Source organism: Corvus kubaryi, unplaced genomic scaffold, assembly GCF_017639235.1.
Source record: "Corvus kubaryi isolate FWS band 111438036 unplaced genomic scaffold, C.kubaryi_AGA036_p1.0 37285, whole genome shotgun sequence".
NCBI classification, from domain to species: Eukaryota; Metazoa; Chordata; class Aves; order Passeriformes; family Corvidae; genus Corvus; species Corvus kubaryi.
This window is the reverse complement of record NW_024581089.1, coordinates 228,382-256,135: the sequence shown is the minus strand read 5'-3', so window position 1 is coordinate 256,135 and position 27,754 is coordinate 228,382. Positions and strand designations below refer to the sequence as shown.

Sequence of the window (27,754 nt, the reverse complement as noted above, 5' to 3'; positions counted from 1 at the left end):
CTGGGCCTCATCTGACCCCCAGAGCCAAGAATGATGGAGAGGATGGTGTGCAGCCAGCATGGGACCCACAGCCTGGGTGAAGTACTGGCTAGTACTGGGCATGGGTTAGAAGCCACTGCAGACTCCAGCTCATAGATACAACACATGTCCTGTGGGAAACACTTCTGTGAGCAGTATGCAAGCCATCAGTTTCATAAAATACACGAGGAAATGCAAGTTTTCTGTAGAAGAAATAAGAGCCTGAATCCAGATGGAACCACTGGCTGGCAAACATTGAAGGGTTACAAGGTTTTAAATGCGTGTTTTAGAGTCTCAGCTGCTTTCATCTCCTTCCTGCACAGCACTTATTTCCCTTCTGACAATAAATTATGTTTGCGTGAGCAATAAAGCTAACTCCAGGGGGTGCAGCCATCAGAACTAAGCACAGTCCCAGAGGGAGCCAAGCCACAAATCTTATACAAACAGTTTGGGTGTTGCTTCCTTATCTTGGTGTAACTTTGCTGCCTCTTGCATTAGATGCCCAAATAAATGATAGTCATGTAGTGCTCTGGCGCAGAGGGTCAGTGAATTTACCTGCCTTCTGTGGTGCTTCCCATGGCTGCCAGCATCCCTGGCAGCTCAAGGGTGCACTTTGTCCCATCCAATATTACTCGGCTTTGCCTCATGTAGAACAGGAGCCAGGCTGTCTGCTCACGTGAAGTGCTGACCCAAACATCCCAACAGGGAATTTATTTCACTTGCAGTCACATTATTGGATTTTAAAGCCACATAATAAAATTAAAACACCAGGGAACTAAATAATGAAATTCAGTGAACATAATCATAGAGATGGGAAGAGGAAGGAAATTCAAAGGAGCTGCAGAGGCAGGATCAAGGATATCTTGGCCACCCTTCACACGTGTACCTTAAGCATAATATTGCCAGTAGGACAGAACACCTCCGTCCCATGCCTATAACTCTATTTAATCCTATGTTGAGATGTATCTCCTTTGTGAAGGAATTGTTTAACCATTTGTTCGACACTGCTGGGCACTTTATAACACTTCTTAAAAACTTTCTGGAGCTGCCTGGCACAGCTGCAGCTGATGGACAGGCAACAGAGATGGTGCCAGCCCCAGGCCTAGCTCAAAGATAATGCTACACATGGGATGCAAGAGCACATAGAACCATAGAATCACAGAATGCTTTGGGTTGGAAGGGACCTTAAAGCCCATCTCGTCCACTTCCTGCCATGGGCAGAGACACCTTCCACAATCCCAGGCTGCTCCAAGCCTGTCCAGCCTGGCCTGGGACACTTCCAGGGATCCAGGGGCAGCCACAGCTGCTCTGGGCCGTGAGTTTGTGTGCCAGGGCCTCCCCACCCTCACAGCCAAGAATTTCTTCCCTGTATCTCACCTAACCCTGCCCTCTGGCAGTGGGAAGCCATTCCCCCTTGTCCCCAGTCCCTCTCCAGCTCTCCTGGAGCCCCTTTAGGCCCTGCAAGGGGCTCTGAGCTCTCCCTGGAGCCTTCCCTTCTCCAGGTGAGCACCCCCAGCTCTCCCAGCCTGGCTCCAGAGCAGAGGGGCTCCAGCCCTTGGAGCACCTCTGTGGTCTCCTCTGGACTCTCTCCATCTGCTCCATGTCCTTCCTATGCTGGGGCCTCAGAGCAGGACACAGAGCTTCAGATGAGGCTCCACCAGAGCAGAACCACCTCCCTTGACCTGCTGCCCACACTGCTGGGTACAGAAGCTGTCTGGGTCTTACAGAGGACTGAAAACTGCAGGCAAAGTAGTTCACAGCACAACTATGTCCTGATTAATGCTGGGTAGTATTAACTGGATGAATTGAGAACTTAATTGGGTGGAGTGATGGGAAGTACATCCATTCTCCTTTTTGCAGCACATACCAAGAAGTGTGTTGCACTTTACCTTGGTGTAATGTACATTAGAACTGAACTTATTAGAAATAAGAAAAAAGCTCTTTTGCTGCAACGTCCATGTTATTGAATTTCAAGCCCATGTTTTTGTTCTCTGCAGAGTATGGCCAGGAGAGAAGAGGGCATTTCTAGGCTTGCCAGCAAGCTACAGTAATTTGAATTTCAAAACTGAAGCTTCAGAACTGCAAGTCGTGAGAGGATACCTGATTCATACCAAGGGGATATACCATAGAACAATTACTGCAGCTGGCTATAAGGTCATGTTTCCACCCATGAGAGGGATGTGATGATACCCATTAAACAGCTGATGACAGTATTAAATAAGGCTTCAATTTGAACAAAAATAACTATACTATAAGTAGGATATACATCTATTTGCATATAAACAGTAGAAAAAGAGCCATATCAGTTACTTAACTATTCAAAAGGGACAAAACAAGGAAAAACCCCACCTTGTTTCCTCACACAATGAATAGGTTAACAACAGGAAAAGAAGGCAGGCTTTCAAAAGCTACCTCAGCCCTTTATTTAGAGCTCTCACAGGGACGATGCTGCAGCAATCCAGAGCTGGCTGCTCTAGGAAGGCTGCAGCGCTGTCCCCATCTGCACACCAGCTGCTCTCGCACTGGGACACCTGTAGAAGCTACAGGAGGTCACTGGTGTGGGCCCCAAGGTGTGCCACAGCCCGACACCACATCCCTCCATGTGCCATCTCCTCTCCCACAGGCTGGCAGACCTGGAGATGGGCCTTTGCTGAATCCAATCTCACATGGTCTCTAAACACACAGCAGGTGAATTAAAGACCTTCCTGATACAAAACAGTGGGGCATTTAATTAAAACCAAATATTTTTGTAGTTCTATCATGTTACTTCGTAAAAATATGGGGGACTTTTCTTTCTGAAATTCTTACAAAACCCACTGGTTCAGAGAAGAGTGAAATCTGAGGGGGGTAATTATTATCAGCAACTTCATATGAGGCAAATGTGCAAACTGGGTACCACCTCTCTAGCTGTACAGAAGGACATTATGCTTTTGCCATGGGCACAGTGCACAGCAAACCACAGGGAACAGCTATGGATTGACAGCCCCAACATTCATACCTTTATTTGTATCAGACCTTGAAGCATCTTGGAATATAGAAAAATTACAATTTGTATGAATAATGAAATTTCTATGTTGTCTTTAAGGCACATATTTCTATCAAAATTTCATTTTGGTCCAGAGAAGCAGTTGCATTTCAGACACCAGCTATCCAGGTATCTGGCAGCTTGGTTTGTTGCAACTATCGTTATGACTGTAGACTTCAACAGCGTGTATTGAGTTCACCGTCTGCACTGCAGTGTTGTGCCTCAGTACCCCGTGTGTCCCAGGTGCACCATTGCTCTTGGCTGCCTTCAGCAGCTGATTGTTGTCTTTGCAACACCCAGGAACTACAACATCCCGAGTCCACTCTTCCTGGAACCTGTAAGCACAAAGGGAAAAGTTATTTCTTTTTCATTAATTCTGGTGAAGGTACAGAATTTCCTAATCCATTTTATTTGCACATCAGGGATTTCGCAAATGACTCATGCTGTAACATAAGCAGTTGCTTCTCCCAGCATCAAAACCAGTTGGTAGCAGTGGGGCAAATAACTGTGTCCCCATAAAAGCTGATACAGACTTTGCAAAGACTTGTGAGGTTGGTTTTATTTGGGGTTGAGGCAGATGCGATTTGTTTGCTTGCCATCAAATGAGTCCCCAGCTTCGATGGAGTGCTATGCTATCTGGAGAGTGTGACCAGGAACATTTGGATGCTGAGCCTGGTGCAGAAGAAGCATCCTTGCTTGGTTAGCGGAGCACTGCTGGGAGCACAAGAGCCAGCTGTGCTCAGTGGGATTAGAGGTGATATTTGTAGAGCTGCCAGCGGTCACATCGGCCCTTGGCTGCTGGCCCTGGCTACTGCCAGGCCCCCTCCAAAGGGACCACAGGCTGGGACTCTGTGTTTGCAGCACTGGCAGTCTCTGATCCCTCCTACTGCTCACCTTTCCCCATCAGGAAAGGGAGGGTTTGTCCAGCTGTGGGGGAAGCCACCACTTCTGAGGCCACTGCCCCAGACAGCCACACCCCAGCAGTGAATGGTGTGGGCAGAGTAGCAGCAGTGGCAGATGGAGGTGGCAGAGTTTCTGAAAAGATGCTCAGTAAATCACATACCCCTAGTTCAGGAGCACAGGGGGATGCTTGTTCTGAACTCTGCTGCAAGAGGTATGATGGATGCAGGGGGCTTTCTGCACATGGTCTGTGACCAGACAAGTCATAGCCCTTTGGGGAAAATGCTAATTTACTGCAGCTTGAGTGTGGGAGCTTTTGTAAAAGCTGCCCCATCCCTGGAAGTGTCCAAGGCCAGGCTGGATGGAGCTTGGAGCAACCTGGGATAGTGGAAGGTGTCCCTGCCCATGGCAAGGGGTGGAAAGGGATAGTCTTTAAGGCCCCTTTCCAGCCAAACCATTCCATGATTCTGTGATTCTGTAAGTGTAGGATGAGACAGTAGGCACCTCTCTTCCCTGCAATAGAGCAAACCCTGAGGACATCAGAGGGACAGTGAAGCCAGTGGGGTTTCACCTCAGCAGAGTATGAGAAGAGCTATTAAGAGGGTTGCAGTGTCACCAAGGGACACACAACTGTGCATGCAGTGGGCTTTGCTCTGTGTGCATGGCCTTCAGTCGGACACCGCCTTCAGTTTGCTCTCTTATCCTTGGAAGCTCTGTACTTTGTCCTGAATGATTGTTTTTTCAAGCACTTCAACTCTCCTTAACCCTAGTTCCCAGCTGGGATACGTCAAAACATCACAGCAGGAGGATCAGAACCCTTCTCTGCACCCTTACCTGGCAATATAAACCTGCCCTGGGCGCTGAACAGCTAAGTGCATGATGCATTTGACATGAACAGCTTTCATCTGACAGATAAAATTTGGAGCTCCCATCAGGGAAGAAGAATAGCCATCACAGCATTTGTCAGTGGGGTTTAGAGGATTCACAAGAATATTTTTCTGTGTGACTTGAGAGCTGTTCCTTGCTGGAGGGAAAACACTGTTAACAGGACATCCAAGACGTGTGAGAACACAGCCACAAAGCTGCCTGGTGCTGGCACTGCCTCTCAAAACAGCTTTTATACTGGAGGATGGGAGGGGACTTTTTTGTTGCTGTATGCCTGGTGGCTTTGTACAAGACCCTGGGGTAATCATGAAAGCATTATGAAAACAATAATAGCAGCTCTATTGAAAGCACATGTTGCCGTACACGCCCCCTCTGAGCTCTTGCGATGACAATTGAAATTCACAAATGGGTGTATCTTAAAAGCAGTTTATCCTACCCTTCTAACGGGGCCCCAAGGTGAAACCACAGTTTGCTTCCCCTGTCTCAGCTCTCTTTGAAACCTGCATGTCAAAAGGTACTGGGAAGATCTGAGCCTCTAAAAGGTGGCAGTGGGGAACACAGAGCACAGGAAAAACAAGATGAAAAAAACGAGCAACTCCATGAACAGAGAAGCTCAAGGCTGGGCCAGCCACAGGGAAAAACAGGGAAAGGAAATCCGCCCCTCTCCTATGCTGGGTCTCCTCCCCTTCAGTCCTTGGTGCCATGCAATCAAATACTTTGTATAGGGAACTGTATTAATTCCATACAATTTAATCAAACAGGTCATTTGCCCTTCGCAGCCCTTTCGCTGGGTGCTCTGTGTGGTGCAGTATTAAACCCCACAGTGATGAGCAGTCCTGCACCCCTTCCTGTGCCCTGGCAGCAGCCCACAAGTGCCTCACTGCAATGGTAGCTGAGCAGGGGGACACATTCACACCCACACAGACATTCAAGGACACTGTGCCAATGGTCCCATGTGTGCCCCAGCCTGCAGGCAAACACCAGCAACTTCTGACCGGGAGGCCAATCATAACAGAAAATGCACAGACCTTCTGTAGGGAGCGAGAGGCTTGCCTCTCTGGGGACACTGCTGACCTTCATAAGCAGTGATAGACCTTCATAACCCTCAGAGATCAGTTTCCCCAGGACAATCTTGCACTGTCAGTGTTGTAGAAAACTATTTGTCCCCTTAATTTTCCCACTGGTGCATCTCTTGGCAGTCATTCCAGGTGTCCTGGTGCACTTTCCTTGTTCTACTGATATTTTCCATTAAGCTTTGCAGCAGTTTGTCTCACAACATGGGTATTTCTCCAAGTGTTCTTCCCCTTCCCTGTGGTAAATCCACACCACACCACACCACTAATAGAGGGGCATCATATCCTTCAGCTTTTTAATCTATTCTACTTATGTGTTCAGCAGGCAAAGAACTGGGAAAGCTCCCTCAAGGGGACAGAGGGCAAGGCAGGAATGTAGCCAGGTGTCCCACCCCATCCAAGAAGGTCCCTTTGCTCACAGCTGTGCTCCTAAGTGAGGCTGGGCAGACATCATTTTTCAGAGCAACATGAATTTCTAATTTGGGCCTTCCCCACAACCCCTTACACAGGATACTGGAAAATTTCCACTATATAGCCACTAAACCAAAGAGAAAAAAAACCTTATTTTATTTTACTGCAGAGGTCAAACCCGTGGGCTAATCTCACCAACCTTGCATATGACTTCTTGGACTGACTGAAAATGCTGAGCTGCCTCTTCTAATAGCATCCTGGCTCTGGGATTTTCTACAAAACCTTTCCACTTGGAATTCTTTGTTTTTGGATTGCCCTTACTTGCTTTTTGCCAGCAAAGGTAAAGCATCTTGTAGCCAGAAAGGGCTCTGGTACAAAAATTTCAGCTACTAAAAATACGTTCTGTGGGAGAACATACCAGCCTGCTTCTGTGCAGAAGGATTTTTTCTTTTTGGTAATATGCTCCAGCTGTGTGAATAGCTGAAAGGAGGACTTTAAGCCTACTGAGACATGGGCTTTTCCATCTGACTCGCTCCCGCAGTCAGATCAGCTACTTCATAGAGAATGTTTTATAACTTGGCCTGGAGCTGTGAAAAATAATTCACCTCTAAACAGCCCAAATTTGGAATGCCCAGCTTCTTCCAAATGCTTCCACACTAGACGAAAAACCACACCAAATTTATTTGATTCTCTTTAGATTGTATTTTTGAGCTGGACTATTTTTTTCTGGTTGTCATCTCAGCTGACAGAGAATGAAAAGGAGTTTGTGTACAGCTACATTCAGTTCTCCTCAGTGTGGAAAATGCTGGATCATCAATTCTCCCTCATGAAAAATTAGCACATCCCTTGAGTCAAGGGAATATCTATTCCAGGACAGGTTACAGGAATTTTACACTGAAAAGCAAAGCAACAGAGCCAAGGTGTGGCTATTTCTGACCATCACTAGGAAGCTGATGCAAAGTGAAATGAGCTCTCTCAGCGTTTTCTTTATGCTGGCTATCTGTGCTTCTCCTGGGTCACTATCTTCTACACATGCTGATATATAAATAGGTTCCAAACGAGGAGTGCCTGGTTCTTTAATGTCTCCTCATGCCAGAAGGGTTTGCTCTTTGCTCTCACAACGTTACAGTGGTTGTGTGTATTTCACCAGACCAAAAGTGGTTCCAGTTGGATTCAGGCTCCTATTTCTGCTACAGAACACTTGCATTTCCTTGTGTTTTTTATGGAACTGATGGCTTTCACTTAAAGAACAAGTGAAAATGCTACAAACTACTTAAACAAGCACAAGATAGACCCCTCCCTGCATGGATGTTTAAAATTTAATTGACATACATTACAGCAGGACAGGATAATTCTTTACAGATTTAAAAACTGGCAATGATGTTTATCAAAACAATTGCCTATTTGAATTTCCTCACCTTGTATTTTAAACCCATTTTCCTAGAGCAGCAGTTCTGCTGAGGCTGTTGCACTAGTTTACTGTGAAGCTTTGCCTACTTACTGAAAACTGAAGGCAGATTTTAAGCTCTGTTAGTTTGGGAGAGGTTTAGGTTGGATATTGGGACAAAATTCCCCACAGAAAGAGTTGTCAAGCCTTGGAACACCTTCACCTGGGGAGCAGCTACAGCCGACCCTGAGCAGTGGGTGCGAGTGTTAAGCTGACCCCACTCTTCTTTTGGACACCCATTTCTTTAATATAACGCTCAGCGACCTTCACCTCCAGCTCTCAAACGTTACCAGCGGCTGGCACAGAGGAAGGACAGCTGCCATTAAGCTTCTCTTTACTGATATTTTACCCTGTGCCTGTCATGGGGCAGAGGACAACCTGCCTGCTTGGGCAGCTGCCAGATCAAGCTCTCCCACATGGCTGCTTGCTTGGATGGCAGAGGACTGTTTGTCTCGGGTGGTGGGTGCCCATGCAAGTATTCCAGAGAATTACTGCACGGTCAGGTATTATTCTTCGTCAGAAAATAATTGACTCAAAAATAACATATCCTGGTACATCCTGCAGTCAGGCTGTGAGAGCCATTCCCAACATGTTGACAAGTCCTCTGCCCAGCAATCCTGCTGGGGACTGTTTTGGAGGCTCATGGACATTGCTCTCCTCTAACTACACGGCCCAGGGCTGCAGCTAATCTCCCTTCCCTAGATACAGACCCATTTTCCCAGTTAATCTGGCTCAAACCTCTGCACCACAGAGCAAGCTGCTATCTCTGCTGCTCTGGACTTCTGAGAAGCAATGTTGGGGAAACACCTCCCTCCCAGCAGCACCATGATCTGTAACTTTTTTTTCCCCTCTCAACATTATTTAGCATTTTCAATAATGTAAGAGAGCAGATATGCTGTAAATACGTGCAGCTCATGCGTATAAGACCTTCTGCTAAAAACTGGTATGTTCATCCTCATTATGATTCCTTACATCCAAATGAAAAGAGGTGGCATCAGCAGTCACTGCACTCTGTAGTTAATGATCTCGGGTATTTGTACACATATTTCTTACCATTTTAAAGCAATTTGTTCAAGCAGCAAAGCATTCAGAATGAGGCTCATTATAATTAAAGTAGTTGCCACTAAAATTCAGTGTTTCCCTGCAAAACTATATAATCATGGTGTTTGTTCTGTGCTTCAAACATGAGGGGAAAAAGTTCTAATTTTGTGGCAGACAGGTCCACAACAGCACGGTGGAGCCCCTACTGTCACACAGCTGGGCTTCTCTGTTATTTATAACTTCCACACATCAGCATTCTGCACCTGCATCATGTCACCTCGTTGCAGCCAAAATTATCTTGTCAGCATACTAAGGCACTGCTTTAACCAGCTAGAGTTTTTTAATCCTAAATTTGTCTGTAAACCTTAACAAATACCTTACCTGCCTGAAAGGAGTTTTTATTTTACATTGCCTTGCCTGAAAGAATTGGCTTTTTATTTTATCTCTTCTTACAGTATTTTGATCCCAAAGTACTGAATCAAAATGTTAACCTCTAAATCTATTCAAATATGTCTGAAAAGTAGCATGACCTACATGCTTTTCTAGTAAAAAATAAATTAAGATATACCGAAGAGAGTCTTCTTCAAGGGTGCATAAGATTGTTTTCTGCTGGTAAGCACTAGAAATCACTGGTACTGCTATACAGAAAGGCTGTACAGGTGAGCAGTAAATTAAAAGCAAAAAAGGACGGTGCAGTATATTATTGTATATGACAACGAAGCAGAACCCAGAGGGGGTAAAAGACACAACGATGTGTGTTTATACAAATGGTATTAGCAAAACAGTGATTAGATTTTACACATATTCATTTTTCTGTTTTTCTTCTGTTGGCACCATCACGGTCAGTGTAACACACCTAGACACACTCAGAGATGATTTTGAACAAGCACAAAGAACTCCTGTGCTCACCATCCATGCACCCACAGTATGTGATGCACTTTATTCCAGTGAGGACGTGTCTTTGGCCTATCCCAGAGTCAGGGTTCCCACACTGGAATTCTTGCTGCCTTGGGGATGAGGATCCTGTTGTTCTTGTGCTGCACCCCCTCGTAACCAAGCAGTTCTCAGGGGAGCTTTCCTGCTCACTGTGGGATGAATGGCGATGCTTGATGTTCACCTCGAGCCCTCCTGCAGCCCCAGGTGTCCCAGGCTGCCTCCACTCCCCCAAGGCTCCTAAGGGAAGGCAAGTTGCACCTTGATCCCACTGACCAATACAGAGCAGGGACTTCTCTGCTGCAGTTTAGCATCAGTTTAACAAATCCAACTAAAACCTTCTCTCTAGCTAATCTGGTGCAACCTCCCCTTTAGACCAGGCTCAACCAGACACTCCTGGGGAAGGAAGCAGCTGCAGCCGTAAGAGGGGAGGTCACACTCAATCCTCTGCTGTCACCTTTTGACAACATTAATTCCCCACAAGACAGCCAAGTTCAAGGACAAGCCCTGACAACCCATGGGCATCAGGTCCTCTTCAGGGGCCTCTCTTTAAAATACATTTTCAAGAATCCTGTTTCTAAAATTTGTTCCACAAATTCATTCAAACCTACTATATTTTAACAGCCTTACCTGTAGAAGCCTTGGTTATCATATGCCATGTGAGTCACATCATCAAATACAGATGTATTCCTGAGTTTCTTATTGTTGTTGTTATTGTTTCTTCCCTTAAAACCAAAGTAAGCAGCTTGCATGTGCTCCAGCTCTTCAGTTCTTAGGTGGTACCACAGCTGCATATCTCTGTGAATATACCAAGCAGTAGAATACAGTATTGTGATATACGGCTGCACAGCTGAGCTGTTATCTGACCACAGACCTGACTCTCTAGAGTTTAAATCTAATTCCAGGTTTACTGAAGAAAGCACTTAAACACATGCTGAACTTCATGTGTAAGCCAAACTTGTAGAGATTTAAATAACACTTTAAGATAGGGAGTTCTTCAATAGCATAAATATTCTGTAAAATAGTGCTATTTTAAGTACTGTCCATCACTCTTCAAAAACAAGCAAACAAACAAAAAAATGAGAGCAATTTTCTTATGAGCACCAGTGGATAGTTCAAAGGAACAAACCTCCAAGGATTATGTCTGTTTGATTCAGTGTTTTTTCAGACTACAGGTAATAAGAAAAGTCAGATAAGGTGGAATGCGTCCGTGTTCTCATGGACCTTCATCAGTGACATCAGGCCACATTCTGTTGTGTGTGAAAAGACTACAGACCATCTCCATTTTATGGAATAAATTATTCCAGGAAATAAATCATTTTCTGTGACTTTTTGCAGCACTGCTATTCCTAAGGTTTCCAAAATCACCAGGCAGGTTGAAAAGATACTGACATAAAAATGGAGGAGACAGATAATGTTGCCTTTGCTAAGTTTAGGGCATATTCCCTCACTGTCAGAATTCTCTTTTGGAAAGGCTCAGGGCTGTTTTCATACTGCTCTCTGCAACTCTGAGGCAAGAAAAAATCCACAATTTAGTTTCTTGTTTTTAAAAGAAGTCTCAGATTCACAGAATCACAGACATTCTCACTGGCTGATGGGACAAGATTAAATTGTGAGAGCTGGCGACACTGATTTGGGTGCCATTTCTGTCTTCTTGGGAGGCAATCTTGCTCTTTCCAAAGAAAACAGCAGCCATGCTCCCTCAGTGGGACAAAATCTGTGAGGAGGCGGAATGGTGGGAGGACTTTCAGCAGTCTTCGTCCTTTCCCTCTTCAAAACACATGTGGATGTGGCATTTGGGGACACAGTTTAGTCGTGAACACGGTGGTGGTGATGAGAGTTTGACTTAAGGGTCTTCTCCAATCCTAATGATTCAGTGATTCTATTAAACACAAGATGGCATGTCAAAGATCATTAGACACCTTGAAAGGCAGGTTTGTAGGCAGAGGTGATCTCTAAGGTGACCAACTAAAAGAGCCAAAAGAAGCAGACAAGACAGACTTCAGAGCTACAGGCAAGGTGGGGACATCCTCTCTGCTCCATAGGTAAAGATCACCTTGTCTTTCAGATATTGTCTAAGAGACACTTATTTCACTATTCTCCCCCCAAGAATTCTCATTTTGTATTAAGTTATCAAGCCTGCAGCTTTTTGTCAGATTAATGCTTTGTGCATCCAGAAGTCGATCCACTTTTCCACCTCCATCACCAGCAGAGATGCTGCCACTGCGCCTGACAAGTTTCACACAGGGTTATGCTACTTTTTCTCTCATGACATGGACAGTTCGTACATTACTTCAATTCCTTCTGACAGAAGGGATAAGACAGACAATGTCTGCAGTGCCCCCAGGTTTCTCCTAGGAGCTGGGCTCTGTTGCCAATGGGATGGAGCAGCTCCTTCAGGAGACAGGGGAAGGAGCACAGGGGCAGCTGGGAACCGAGAAGCTCTCAGCAAAAGGAATAATTTTACAGCCTGATGACAGAATCAGGTCATGATGTCCAGTGTGAAGGGCTTTTATTTTGTAAGAGAAAAATATCAAGTCATCACAATAATGGGAATGGCTAATTCTTACAAAACTTCATTTAAAATAAATGAAAAACAAGGACTTTGATATGAATACTCTTATCAAAAAGAAGAGTGGCAATTCCAAAAATGTCAGTCAACCTTTCATTTCAAAGCAACTTATTTCATGCTACCAGTAAAAACCTAACATTATGATTGACACTAAGGACTTCCATTTTTTGACTCAAAAAAATTTCTTTCAAGGGAAGCAGAAAATCTGTTTGGCTGCACTCAGATTTCAAATGACAGAAGTTCCCCCTTCAGCTGGTTCCCATGCAGCTTCAGATAAAGCACAGCTCAGCACAGAAACCTTCACTGCTGTCACCGCAGCCTCCCTCCACTCCACCCGAGGGACTGGTGGGAATAACTAGCAAGAAAAGTGAGAGGGAAACAAAGTTCCCATGGAAAGCCTTCTGCAGCAGTGACTGTGGGTGGAGGCTCTCAAGAGCAACAGTAGCTCGGCTCCAGCCCACAGTCAAATGGGCTCCTGCTGACACTATCCATATTGAGTTTTAATAATGGACTGGATTGAAAATTTGACTTCTTCTTATTCCTGTTTCTCATCCACTGATTTGTGCTCCAAGCCAGAAGACAAAATCCTCCGTCCTTCCAGCCCCACGCTGTGACAGCTTTGAGGATGCTCTGCAGATGGTGAGGGCCTTGGATGGCTCTGACACAGGGAAATTCAATTTCCCAGCAGTGTTCAAAGAAAGAAAGGAAAAAATGAAAGAAATAGAGTAGAAGGGGAAACACTGCCAATCTTCAATAACTTGAGGAGACAAATAGTGTGCATGAAAATAAGACTTGTGTGTTCAGCTTCTGCATAATCCTGGGTAAATCCAGATCTGCCCAGGCCTGTTGAGGTCATCAGATATTAACAGACATCAGGTACTTAAATACTCTGGAATTCCAAGTCTTTCTATGCCTAAAGCCTGACCTACAAATTAAGGATTTTAAGTAGTTCACATCATTGCAGTGCTGCAAGCAGCAAATCCTTTGAAGCTCTCTGCTATCATAGCAATGTATATATGATGTACACTCTTACACTGTTATTAAAACTGTCTTCTTGACATACCTTTGAGTTCTCCTCCTCTCACTTTTCTTCACACACTTGATCAGACAGCAAGTTAGGAAAGCCATGGACATCAGCAGAATGACAGCACAGCTCACAATGGAGGCAATCACTGCGACCTTAAAGCCAAAAGTCTCATATTTTGATACGGCTGCAGCAAAGCAAACACAGAATACACGTTTCTAAGATCAGTCCACAAATTTATCTTTTACATTTTTGTTAAACCATGCTGAAACCTACCTGCTTCACACTTCTGCTCAGTGAGGACTTTCACATTCGCATGTGTCAAGATACCAGAGTATCTTGGCTTCAGCTTTGAGCTATGCAAGCCTCAAACTGGACTATTTAAAAGTCTCCTGTTTATAAGTTACTAATGAACTGCTCACAAGTATTTCACCACTGCAACTAATTAAACACAGTGCTCTTAGCACTGCAGTAGCTAAAAAGCACAACTCTGTTGGCAGATCAAATGCAGATGAGCTGCAGAGTCTTTATTAACAAAGACTGAAGCTACAAAAACAAATACTAACAGGGGTAAATGAGCTTAAAGAAGCCATTTAGAGCAAGGACAGTTCCATGTAATCAGGTCTTCCTCTGTTTGGGGAAGGATGCGGGGTGGAAGAAGTGACCTGCAGGGCTGAGTGTTCACAGGGATCTGATGGTGGAAAGTGAGTTACCCAGACAAAAAGAGGAGTGGGAATGCGGTGTGGCACAGCTAACGTAGATCCCTGCCAACTCACTTGGAGCAGTAAGCATGTCTTCCTTCAAAACTCATCTAGTTTTCCCAATGTCAAAATGACCAGAATCACAAATGGTTCAGCTGAGCTCCACACAAAGCATTATGTTTTTGCACCCTCTGGGGGAAGGATTTCTCTCATTTTTCTTTTATGGGATCTCCAAACAAGAGGTAAGAATAGCTGAGTGTATGAGAGAGCACTAAGTGTCTGTAAGAGCAATGTATCCACTGGGGATTTGAAATGACATGACGTCTGAGGCGCAAACTGAGATGCTCAAAGCTCAGAGGTTCCAAGTTTGCTTGGGTCTTCTAGTCAAACTAGTAACAACCTTATAATAAATAAGCAGGAACACAGCATGAAAGGTAGTTAATGCTGTTGCCATTCAAACACTATTTCTCTATATGGTAACTTTCCCATGCAGCTGCCCACAGGCAACAACCAAGAATTGTTCAAAAAATATCACTGTGTTTCTTTTACAGCAAAAACATTGTCAGAAAAGACTGCCAGGATATGAGAGGTTTGCAAATATGCTTGCACATCAGTTGGTCATTCCCATTGTCTTGGGGGTGATTTATGATGCTAGCCTACTCCCTGATCGTCTGCTTTATGCCCCCAAATGGTTGCTGTATCTTTAAGGTGGGTGCGGGGGAAGGGGGAGCCTTGGGGCTCTTTGCTGGGCATTTCCAAAGCTCTCTGCCCAGGTGTCCGGCGTGCAGTGCAGTTTGGGTTTTTGCTTGGCTAGCTTGGAGTTCTTTTGTTAGCCCAGGCAGAATTTTTTTTTTTTTCCTTTCCCTGGCCTTGGAGAGGCTGCAGCAGCAATCCTTCAGCGGCTTTTCGAGGTGACCTGGACGGTTTGGGTTTGGTCCGAGATCAGCGAAAACAACTGGCAGGAGAAGAATCGGTCGGGACTGCTGGGGAAGGCGGGCACTCCGTTTCAGCCCCACGTCTCGGAAAAAGCTGAGCCGGCGAGAGGAAGCCCACCTCCTTCATGTGCTGTGGACAGGGGACCAACACCAGAGATTCACCAGGTTCCCATCTACTTGCCCGAGCTGCTGCGTGAACCTTTTGGGTTTTTTCCCTGAGACAGGAGCTGGTGCCATCTTTCTCCCCACCACAGTTGGCCCTTGTGGTTTTTTTTCTTTCCCTGGCATTTTGGGTTTTTGTTCCGGGGTGGGGGAAAGGGGGAGTGGGTGGGTGTTTAAGGTCTGACAGTTCAATATCTAACATTTATTTACCTTTTTTCCTGTGCTGTGTGGGCACTCTGTTTGTCAATAAACGGTTGGGGTTTTTTTCACTTTCATCCACTAGTATTCATTTCTTATTGGTGGAAAGGGATTGCTGGAACCCCTTTTTTTAGAGGAAATACTCATTCCAGAGTGTTTTTCTCCTAAACTTGTCTCGAAACCGAGACACCCATACATTCTCTAAAGCAGCATACAGCTTTTAGCTAGAGCCACAGTTATTCCAGGTGCCACGCTACCAGTGATGTGAGATCAGGGATGAATCCAACAGTCTTTTCTGTGTTATGATAATGACATGTCAGAACACATATGGAGTGGAACTACCATGAGTGGGGCAACTTTGAAGAAAATTGAATTTGTCTTTTTGTTTGCATAAGTATCTAGAATGAATCCTAACGCTGCAGAGATACACAGGGCAAAACGAACACACCAATCCCAAAGGGAGGGAGAACAGTTTGGGAAGAACCTTACGCTTGCAGAAGGGCACTCCGGCTGTCCACTGCGTGCTGTTCCCTTTCCAAATGCAGGAGACGATTCCCGGTCCTTCCAGCTGGTGCTCAGTGGAGCACTGGAACGCGACCACTGTCCCCACGTCTGTGCCGTTGCCATGAAGGACCTGGAGGGAGCCGAGCTGGGGTGGGAGGAGGCGGCTGCACTGCCCTGCAGAGCAAGCACACAGGCACACAATGCAGCACCACAGCCAAGAGTGACGGGCCACTGAGCTTCTATTGACACCAGACTATAAATCAGTTCCCGTTAATGGTGAAAACAAGTACCGATGCTGGCTGCTCTGCCAAGCACCAGCCCATGGCCAACCTCCCTCCATCAGTGCAGCACTCCTACAGCACAAAGCAACTCATGTTGTGACACTATCTGCTCAGACTGGTACATGCTGAACACTGAAGCACTAAAACCACTGTCATTTCTGAGTGGCATGGTCCCCTACGGATCCCCGTCTTGTTGGATTCTGTTTAATTTAGTACTCAGGCTGGCATCTTCCATGCTGGGAGTATTCATTATGCATCTTCCCCCACGCAAATTTCCAAGATCTAGTGGACTGATCATGCAGTTCAGCCTACTTGGTAGCATCTTGGCATGGTCCAACCAAAAGTTTCTGTCTTTACAGGCACTGCGCCTCTGTTTGGCTTGGCTGAAAGGGGCCAAGTGGGTCAAAACCACAGGGAGGGGCATAGAAAGACATACACATACAACTTAACTCCCCTTTCAAATGACAAACTCTGCTTTACAGTAAATAATTGATTTTTAATACATTTTTGTTCATTCAGCGTTTCTTTGTTGTTTATACAGCTGCTCTTTGAGCCATGGAGCTGTTCTCCCCTTGGCCACCTAATGTCAGCCACTAACTTCATACACTAAGTTTTATTGTCACAACATTTGTTGTTCACAGTCATTTTAAACAAAACTTTCCATGTCAGGCCATTATACTTACATAAGCAGATGTTCCATATAGATTTCTTTTTGAATAGTCTTCAGGCATGTTTATCAGACTAAATCTACTACAATCAAGAATTTCATTATTTTTTCATTAATATAATTTTTTTGTTTGTTTGTTTTCAACTGAGACTGGTGTCCGAGGCTACACTGCTGCCTGGTAGAACACTAACATCGTGCTGACCAGATTTACATTTTGATTTTTATTTCCTTTATAAACATCTAGAAAATGTCATGTTCAGGTCTTGGTTTGCGTAACTGTTGGCACCCAGAAATGTAAAAGTGAAAAACTGTAATATTGAATAAATGCCCTAATTAGAGAGCTGGAGGCTCTCTGCTCTAGAGACAGGGTGGAAGCACTGGCGTTGTTCAGCCTGGAGAAGAGAAGGCTCTGGGGAGACCTTAGAGCATCTTCCAGTGTCTAGAGGGGCTACAGGAGAGCTGGAGAGGGACTTTGGACAAGGGCCTGCAGGGACAGGACAAGAGGGAATGGCTGAAGAAGTGTAGATTTAGATGGGATGTTGGGAAGAAATTCTAGGCTGGCAGGGTGGGGAGGCCCTGGCACAGGGTGCCCAGAGAAGCTGTGGCTGCCCCTGGATCCCTGGAAGTGTCCCAGGCCAGGCTGGACGGCGCTTGGAGCACCCTGGCACAGTGGAAGGTGTCCCTGCCCATGGCAAAGGGTGGAACTGGATGATCTTTAAGGTTCCTTCCAACCCAAAACCTCCTGTGATTCTGCAGTTCCATGATTTAAGTTCCTGCAGCTATTTCCGCAGCTTTTTGTAAAGCAAGAGCTGATTTATACAAACACAATTCTCAGCTTGGCCTCACGCTGAGAGGATATCCAGTGTTCAAAAATCTCTGAATCTGATGCTGCTGTGTGGCAGCACAGAACGGCACTGGCTACAACAAACAGGTTATTGCATATGACAAAGTAAAGACAGACACTAAAGTGCAGCGTCCTCCATAAAGTCTTAACTCACCCCAACCTCTGGGTTCAGAAATAGACACATACATAATTTCCAGGTAGTGAAAAATAGAGAGTAATGCAAGAATTAAAATAATCCAAAATATCTCTTCTCACGTACGGCCAGGATTATCTACATTGCAAAATCGATTTGTCAAAAGCAGGAACCATATGGTCTCGCTGTCAGCAAGCTGTGGGTTTATGTTTTGCTGATAAGAAAAAAGAAATGAGAGAGCAACCTACGCACGCCTGCCTGGTAAACATTTCCTGTGCTCCTTCCACAGCAAAACAGTGACTAAAAATCAAATACATTGTGCAAATATCTACCAAAATGATCTAAACTACAGAAGTAATTACCTGGAAGCATGTTAGCAAGGCTGCCACTTGTTGTCTATGCAGAAAGAGAGTGATCCACGCCTTCACCTCATTATTCCCAGACACATGTAAGTCACCCCTTTGCATTGCTTACTGCTGGCTATTTAATATCACTAAAACATGCTGGAATAACTAGATGCCAGAAAGCCAGAGAACACTAGGTTCTATCAACCCTGTAGAAAATAAACACACCGATATTATTCCTGCAAATCTCTTTTCCTACAGAAGCACCCCTCGGAAACTGGTGTCCCTGAAATCACAGGCATGCTGTTGAGCATCCACAGCAATCTCACAGAAGAGCTCTGGAAAGAGCTCACTGTGTTAAAAAGCAAAAGAAAAGCAGCTAGAGGTGAAACATGAAATAAAGCAGATGTAGCAAAACATCTTGTATAGAGTGAAACTGTCTGGCCCTGGCACTGGTCTCCTCACCACCATGCCTTTGCTCCCTCGCAGAGCTGGCCACGAGTCCTGCCAGGGCTGGGCTTTTAAACCAACAAATGGCTACCAGGATCTGATCCTCCCACAAGAAAATCCAGATGCTGACATGGCTTTCTAAGAAATTAGTGTTAAACACGACACCAGATCAAAAGCAAAAGAGCAGGGTGAGATCCAGGCTCTCGAAGCTGCAAAGATTGACCAAGGTGCCCAGCTGTGCTGCAGTTCCCGGGAAGCTGCTGTGGAGATGCTGGAAAGTGATACACTAGCTGGAAAGCCAGCCACTGGAGAAGCCAAAAGAAACCCCACATGTATTTCCGCAGAGAAAGCACACGTCTGCTAGGAGTCATGGATAGAGGAAGGATGAAGAATGCCTCACCAGACATCTGGACAGGACAGAGGTTGTGTGCTGTCCCATGGGAAGCCTCCTGCAGCATCTCTGGAGGAAGGGCAGCATCCCTGTGTGTCCACTGCCCACCCTCAACACATTCCCACTCTCCTCCACTGCTCTGGGTGCTGCAGGACACGGAGCTCAGCCTGGCTGTGTATTTGCCTTGCCTGGCTCTGGGTTATCTGCCTGCAACAACTCTGTGATCGGGTTTGTGCACACTGACGTGCACATGCTGCGGTACTGAACGTGGCCGATAAGAGCAGATGTGCCCGGACGATGTGGCCGGTGGCCTCTTGCTTATGCACGACACTTGCCAGGCTGGGCACAACCTCTGCAGATGGCAGAAATCCCCACTGGTGGGGGCACATTGCACTGACCTACCTTGACCAAAAAAATTCTCAAGCAGGAAGGGTCCAAAGCTGGACCAAAACCACTTCAGTCATTAAAAAATCCACTCCCAACATGAAATTTTAGGTGGACCAGACCTGTCTGCTATTTGATGGTTATATATTCATTTTTTGCCAAAAAGCTTAAAACATAGGAATTGCATTTCCACAAAAAATTGATTTGTAAAGAATATAGAAACTTTTCAACCTTTTCTCTTTGAAACCACTTTCCTGTTTTAAAACAGATGATGGAATACAGGTTTGTTAGTTTTCATCGGGAATTTCCAACTACCCTGTTAAGCAAAACCAGCCTGAATGCTGCAGACCTTACCTGCATTTCCTCCACCTGGCTGGCCCACTTTGGCTTCTCTAAGTCCTTCTTCCTTCCCAAGAGCAATATGAAGCTGCTCCTGTCCTTGGTTTGCTGTGTTAAGCTGTGAAATGCACACCACAGAGCTGTGACCTGTTATCCACTGTCTGCAAGAATTTCTGTGAATAATTGGTTTAAACACCAGTCTGAAAAAGTTAGCAATAGCATGCCTTTTATTATGGTGATAGAAGTCATTCATGGGCTGAGAAACCAACAACCAGCTTTAAAACCCTTTTCTGCGGTTTTATCGCTTTTAATTTTTCTTCTCTCCTTGTTAGTTCTTTTCCTGACAGGGTTTGGCTTTCCTATTCCTGGGCTTCCCAGAGGGACGTGCAGCCAGGAGCTTGGCCAGGGACACCAGAGCAACCTGCAAACTTCATGGTGTGAGAGCCACAGAGCATCCTGCCAGGAACCGCTCTAGCACAGCAATGACTAACAGCCCAAGTCAATAAACATATCTGCTTTTGGCCTCCCTGGACACAGGAATTCCTGCAAGATGGCATGAAGATTGACGGGAATGCCAGTATAAGGACAGGGAACCAGTGCACTGTGTTTACTTTTTCCCACTTAAAAAGTCAATGATTGCAGGTGAGTTATGCACAGAATGACAAGTAGCTCGAGAGAGCAGAGCAGAGGACAGCAGCCCCATGCCCTCCCCTTCCTTTGTACACGGCTAGGAAACTCAGGGCTACACCTGAGAATTCAGCTTCTGGGCTGGAACAGATTAAAATGAATGAAAACCTTATTCCTAATACAAATTTCTGCAGGTATTAACAATAATGGGCCAAACACCAGAGCTCTCTTGCCTGTGCAAAACTGCCCCTGGCTTCATGGGCCACAACTTTTCAGAGCAAAGCAGAACCCCTTTGTCCAGTCCAGATGCCTCTTTTGACCCAATCAACTAGCAAAGATCTTGGGAATAACTGTATCTATAAGCAGAAACCTTCCTGGGTGTAATTCTGCTTTTACATGAAGGCACAAATTTCTGCTCTTCTGAACAGGAAAAATCAAAACCCAAAACTTGCCCTTTGCACCTCTCTGAGCCCCTGCAGCCCAAACCATCCTCCCACACACTGTTCCCAGCCCAAATGTGCACTCAGGAAATTTTGTACACCGTCCCTTCACTCTTACTCACCTTCTGTCCCCATTTTCACCTCTCTTCAAATCCATTCCAAATCAAACCTACTCTGCTTAGGAGTCTGGAATACATGAGCAGCATTGTGTCTGGCTTTATTTCATCTCAGAAATAATAACAGAATCATCTCTCCCAGGTCTGTTGGAGGAAAGGCAAGCAGTTAACCCATCCCTTTCCCTGACAGTGCTTCTACCAGCTTCTACCAGCCACCACCACTCCAGTTTGGGCTGAGGTAGCCATGAGGTAGCTGCCTCCCTAGGATGCTGCTGGGCCACAGGGGCTCTGCTCTGCTGCAAAGGCACCAGCTCAGCCCCATCCCTGAGACCCTCAGCAGACACAGGAATTGATTTATTTTGGGGAGCAGTTGCTCATTCTGCAACTTCTGCATTTCTCTCTGTCATCTGACAACCAAATGAGAGGCAGACGTCCATGCAGACTGCAAAATCACCTCTCTGCCAATCCTGATCCACTGAGCTAGTCAAAACTGTTCTTTAGAATAACATGCTTGCTCATCTGCAGCTGCATTTCAAAGACAGCATGTCAATAAAATGCCTAAATGAAAACTAGCCATTGTCCTATGTGTTAGCTTGTCCCCATCATAACATTGGGGGATGCAAGATTCTACAGTGCACATAAAAAGTCAGTGGCAATCATGACTAATAAGCAAAATCATGCCAATTCCAGCATAGCTACAAATCTCTTTGCTGCAGAGTTGCAGAGATGCTTGGGGATGCTCTGTTTTTTAGGGGAAAGGTCCAAGGACCTCCTGGCTCTGCCACAGTGGGAACAGCAAAACTGGCAGTTGGTTGTCCCTTTAAAATGGACCAACACCACCCGGAAAATGCTGGGTTAACCACTGTCACTGGGGTGCTTCTGTGTTTTAAGACTGACTTGTGATTTTTAAAAATTAATGTTTTGGATCCAAAGCATTCAGCTCAACTCATTCATTAGCTGAAATTCAGAAGTCTACTCATAATTTGTCTCTCTAACCTTCAGAGTAGCTAGGACGAAGCACTGGAGAATATCACAGGGAACAATCTTGCACTTGTGGAGGACTCAGAAAACCCAGCAACTCTTTTCCTTCTCTATTTTGTACTGTTCTAGAGTTTTAATGACAAGCACAAAAATCCTTCAGCAGTATCAATGCCTGGTGCAAATGCCTAACCACCCAGATTAACACCTTGCAGTACAGGAGATAAAGCCAATTAGCTGATATTCTGCAACTGTCACTTCTTTTACATTACTTAGCACAAAGTTTGACTTTGAGCTCATGGGAGAACAAGAAAGGAGAAATAACCCTGAAGAAATTACAAGCCCATATAGTCCAGGTTGTATCACCTTCTGCCTCATGGAAATGGAAATTTGGGATCCATGTTTTCTTCTGCAGCCTAAAAACTGAACCACATCTCAGAATCTCAGGGACAAGGTGCTAAAATTCCATGCACCTGTTCTGCAAAGCAGCAGCGCTCCTGGCTTTGAAGAACAACTTTGCTTTTGCCGTCCTGGAAGAGCAACTGTATGTTCTTAGTAACATAATTTCAGTTTCTTCACTGCCAAGGAAACTCACGCCAGAAAATTAAAGTTGCTCACAACAAAAGAACAGACATCTTAAGGCACACCAAAGATACATCCATCCTGGTACCTGCATCCCACCATGGCCACCAACATCCAGGGTACGACTGAGCCAATACATGGTGATCCCTCTTCTATCTTCCAGCAAACTGCAACTTTTATCAGTTCTAAGCCAGAGACCCTGTCCCTTTCTTCCAGTGGTGTCTGCTAGATAATTTCTTCCACAACTAGGTCTGAGTGGAGCATTCACTACAGCCTGCAGCATTTCCCATCTCATGAATCCTCTCCCCTTCCCTGGTCTGGAAACTGGAGGGACGAGGCAGAACCACAACTACAGACAACAGCCCAGCAGTGAGACCTACTAATTTATAACCTGTCATAATGATGAGTGTTTCTGCCACACCCTGCATTTATTTTCCCTTTGTCTGTGGCTGCACTGAAGTGTATGTTGATGCATCTCTGTGTTTACAGAAGTATGTGCTGCCTGGTCTGAAAGAACTACAGGAGGGTACTGAGGAATGAGAGGAATCACAGCAAAAAAAAAAAGGTACCACCCTGGTTAACCAGAGGGCCAGAGCCTCCCGCTTCAGCAACATAAAGACTAAAAATAATGATACGCCTTTGTTGCTCCTTCCTCTTTTTCCTATTTCACCCAAAAGCCCCCAGTATAATCTGAACAGCTTCAGAGGCACCAGCACCTCAGTGGCACAGGCTGACGACAGCACCCTGCTCCATGGGGATTCCCACAGGGCAGGAGAGTGCTCTGACACAAGCCTTTCAGAATCTCAGAGGCTTCTCCAGAGAATTTACCGAGCCTGGCAAGCGCTGGTCGATGAGTGTCCATAGTGCACTACCACAGCAAGGCAGCAACGCTGTGATGCTGCTGTGACAGCAAAACAACCGCGGTGCAGTGTGGAACACGTACCAGCAGCTGCATCACTCAACAGGGTAATAGGCTGAATGGCAGAAGGCTTCTTCTCAGCTTTCAGACATTTGTTGTGCTCTTCCCCTGCCCCATGCTCCCATCCTGCACATTTGCTGAGCTTCCCTTGGGGTAAGCCAGGCTCCCACAGCTCCTCTGGGAAACACAGTGCTGACCCTCCCCAAATACAGGGCGGGATCGTTCTCCCTGCTCCTGTCAGAGGGAGACACCAGTCCTTCAAAAGAAGTCAAGACCAGGAAAAGAAAAGGGTGTCTGAATCTCACAGCTGTGTCTCAGGAAGCTCTAAGACCCTCTAAGTACTACAGGCATCAAGGCTGTACTAAGGAACTTCCTTTAATTTCTCCCTCATTCATGCCTTAATTCAAATGGAAATCCTGCCACATTTTTTTCATCCTCTCAAAAGGAACATGTGAGGAATTTATCTGTGCATATCTTTATTATTGCCTGATTGCTCACAGCCTGAAATAATGTAAGGGAGTGCGGAGCATGAAAAAGGATCACCAATAACAACATGATGCAACGAAAGATGCTGTATAAATATTGTGCAACAACTGGCTGCAAACATGGATGTATCAATAACATGGTCACATTTAAATGAAGCATCCTGAACAAGAGTTCAATTAAAAATTATACAAGTAGCCATCACTTTAGCTATCTAAACTGCTGAGGGCTACCAGCAGTACGTCCACCTGACTCAATACATTCGTAGTTCCAAATGGGTGTTGGTGAAGGTGGAATCGCACCATGGCAAACCTCCATGAAGTAGCAGAGAGGCGCTGAGAGAGCAGACACCCAACTGAGGTCTGTGTGCTCAAGCATCACTGCTGGTCCTACAGCCAATGCAGCAGCTCCATGCAGCACAGACAAGCACTGACCCAGAGTATTTCAGTTTAGCACCTTACTGAGAATTCCTGCTCCGTGGTTTTGGTGTAGTTGGCTTGGAAAAAATGGTCTTTGTTGTTCTGGCTGGAGACATGGCTGAGAGGAGCTAGGTCTACAGATATCCAAGGGATTAACTGAGGGTGGATTTCTAATTCGACCACCAAATATTTTTTGGTAGATCAGCACTTCTAGCTGTTTTGCCACAGATCTACATAGAGCAAGATTAACCTATACAGAATCAGAAAGGCTGAGTGTAACACAGGACATGCCACTTCCAAAACTTCCAAAACTCTGTGTGAGCAAACCCAGCCCCACAAGACTTTGACACAATATAAAAGCAGCCAAATATACATGATTTTAAAAAAGAGAAAAGTCAATAACTAGCAACACTATCAGGCTAGAGCAACAAGGTCTACACCTGGGTTTGAGTTAATTCTCTAAGCAGGTTTCCCAGAACTTTTTTCTCATTTTCAAACGAACTGCTCTATTAAATTCAAATTAAACAGTTAAGCACATTCAGAGGATACAATTTAAAGCATTGCTACAGTAGTAGCGCAAATATGTTTACCAATTTCTATAGGCACAACAAAATCAGATCATTAATAAAGTCTGTTAGAACTTCACGAGCCAATTAAATCGCAAGGATATGAGAGGACAGGCTGTGCACAAGAAGGATGTCCCTGGATTTCAGGAGCACTCAGCCCTGCTTGCACTGAAGCCAGGGAAAAGCCTCTCTGCCCTGTGATCTGAATTACAGAGGAAGAAACCCCAGCAAGCAGCAGGTCACCACAGCTGCACCAAGCTCCAGCATCCTTCCATCTCACCTTGCTCTCAGACTCCAGAGGCAGCTGTGGCTGGGAACAAGCATCTCCTGCTGCCCCAGACAGCAGGTCCAGACCATGGCTCTGCTCCTCCCAGGCCCAGACACCCACCAACGCTGCAGACCTGTGCAGTGGACATGTCCCACCAGTTCAGGGCCAGACCCTCTGTCACCTTGCGTTATCCCCAAATTATTGAACTCACTTAAGTCAAAGAGGTTTTGAAAGGATGTTATGGTCTATGCAATCGAATGAGTAACAAAACTCAAGGGAAGAGAAAGATAAGAAGGAAAAAGCTTTGATTGGTTTCTCATTCCACCCCTCAATGTATTACCATATTCCATTAAAACACTGATGTCTTAATTTCCTTCCCAGCCCAGTGACATGTGCCCAGGGACGACGTCTCTGAAAACCAGCACCGTCCATCCTTGCCAGACACTCCCCTCTGCACCCATGCACTCGTCCCCAGTGCCTGCGGCCACCCCAGCGAGTGAACCCCAGACTTGAACCGCAGCGCCTCCTCTCTGAGAGCAATAACCCCCCTGGGGCTCCAGCAGCCCCCCGGGTGACCCGCTCGGACGGCTCCGGAGAGGGGCTGCTGTGTGCCGCCCTGGGCGTGCTCGCCCCCTCCGCCAGACCCGCAGCCCAGGACTGGCCGCGCTCGCCCCCCCGAGTGCAGCCCCGGCAGAGCTGTCCCAGGGTCGCCGGGACCCGCCGGGACCCCCCGTGATGGGGGCGGCTCCGGGACACCCGTCCCGAGGCGCTGCGTACCCGAGAACTTCACGGCGCGGACCGGCCGGAGGCGGCACAGAGTGGGACGGGAGGGGCCCCTGCCTGGCGCGAGGGTCCGGAGCTGAGTGGGAAGGTAACGCAGCCCCGGCTGGCATCCTCCCTCCCCTCCGGTGCGACGCAGGACGGAACTCGTGCGAGGAACGATGCGGGACCACGCTCGTACCTGTGTATCCGCGGGGGCCGCCGCTGTCCCGCCCGAGCGCGGGGGTGCGCGCCGCGTCCAGCCCGGGCGCGGTGGCTGCCGGCATGGCTCTGCCGAGAGGCCGAGCCGCCGGGCAGGTGCACCCGCACCCTCCTCCGCCCGCCCTCCGCCGGGGCCGGGCCGGGGGGAGCAGCACGTCCCGCAGGAGCCCCCGCCAGGCGCCCGCCCCGTGGCCCCTCCGCGACACCCTCGGGGCGGGGCAGGAGGGGCAGCGCAGAGAGAGGAGGGGCCACCCGGGGCTGGCGCAGCCGGGCCGCCGCCGGAGCCGCGGGGCACCGGAAAGCGCCGTGCCCTGACAGCGCCGGGGTTCGGCCCGGCCCTTCCCCGGCCCGCGCGGCGCCCCACGAGCGGCCGGGCGGGGATGCGGCACCGCCCGGGGCGCCGGGCCGGGGCTGCCTGTCCCCCCCTGCCCGCCCTGCCTGCCCTGCCCGCTGCCTGCCCCTCGCTGCTCGCCCTGCTCGCTGCCCGTCCCCCGTTGCCCGCTGCCTGCTGCCCACTGCCTGCCCCCCGCTGCCTGCCCTGCCTCCTGCCTGCCGCCCGTCCACTGCCTCTCCTCCTCTACTACCTGCCGTCAGTCCCCGATGTAGCCAGGTTGGCGTTCACAGCCTGCAGAGCCTCAGGTACCCAGTCTGGTTCTCGTGGGTCTGGTCTTGCAAACACAGTCTACTGCTCTTCATGCAGCTACATTCCAGGAGCTGAATCGCATACATCCAGTTTATGGTCTACAAAGTTGTGTTTGTTGTCACTGGGATCTGCAGCTAAACCCACTGGATAGTTCCCAGATCCATCATCCTACCCAGAGCTGGGTGGCACACACAAACATGCACAGGCTACTTGGTGAAACACAAGTGCCTTGCACACACTGCGTGTGTCATTTTCTGCTTGTCACATCCTGGTCATGTCACCCCCCTGCCACTTACTGCCCTGGCAGCATTACCACAATGAATCTGGGTCTCAGCAGTGTTTGTTGAGATCCTTGATTTGCTGACGCTGGCAGTGGATCCAGAAAGGTGATAGGGAAAGGACGCGAACAAGGCGAGCATCTTAAAAACATTTTGCTGGGCTGTAGCATGGAGATGCTCATAATTTTTAAGGCCCCTGGTTTCACCTTCAGCATCAGGGGAAGCCACGCAGCCCCTGCCAGATACTTGCTGCTTTTGCTTAGGGATTGTTTGATTGGATTCAATCAAACTGTTGGATTTCACTAAGCTGCCCTAAGGCATTGTCTTTCTTTTAATCCTAGTTATTAGTGCTGGCTCCAGGCATGCCAAGGGCACAAGACTGCTGAAGCGACAGTCCCAAGCAAAGCTGCTTGGGCGGCTGCAGGGCTTACCTGGCCACAAGCAGGGACATGCTCCCAAGTCCCAGCCCGGCGACAGCAGCTTTCCAGCCCTCCAGCAGCAGCAAGCTGATCCCCTTTCTCCTCTTCTGGCCGGCCCTACTGCCACCAGCTTCTTCAGCTGATCATCGGCCCCTCAGCCCCAGGCAGTGACTCTTGGGTTTGCCTACACTGCTCAGAGCCTCAGGCAGACCCTGTTGCTTGTCCTGTGACTCTTGAAAACGAGAATAGTAGCTCTCAGCCTCAGCTTCTGTTTAGCCAGATCACACATGCACAGGTGTGATAGCTAAAAGCTCAGCAATTAGATTCCTGAAAGAAAAACCTGATCCTTAGAAGTTACAGGAAATGATCTGTT

General features: G+C 47.0%; 1 protein-coding gene across 1 annotated transcript; it reads right to left on the bottom strand.

The window, feature by feature from the left end:
* Positions 1 to 2,994: 2,994 nt before the first annotated feature.
* SUSD3 (sushi domain containing 3) lies at positions 2,995 to 27,103 on the bottom strand. The gene is made up of 7 exons (XM_042026604.1): positions 26,981 to 27,103; positions 26,022 to 26,618; positions 19,678 to 19,780; positions 15,815 to 16,003; positions 13,369 to 13,516; positions 10,364 to 10,531; positions 2,995 to 3,378 (listed from the first exon to the last, which is right to left on the bottom strand). Exons 1-7 carry the CDS (start codon positions 27,101 to 27,103, stop codon positions 3,165 to 3,167), a joined length of 1,542 nt encoding a protein of 513 aa, XP_041882538.1. The 3' UTR covers positions 2,995 to 3,164.
* Between the last annotated feature and the right edge of the window lie 651 nt (positions 27,104 to 27,754).

Coding starts and splice junctions, on each gene's coding strand:
- SUSD3 (XM_042026604.1), bottom strand. CDS start 27,103: ATGCTCGCCTTGTTCGCGTCCTTTCCCTATCACCTTTCTGGATCCACT. Junction 26,619..26,980: donor GTGGTAATGCTGCCAGGGCA/GTAAGTGGCAGG, acceptor GGCAGGTAGTAG/AGGAGGAGAGGCAGTGGACG. Junction 16,004..19,677: donor GCCAGGTGGAGGAAATGCAG/GTAAGGTCTGCA, acceptor CTTGCTCTGCAG/GGCAGTGCAGCCGCCTCCTC.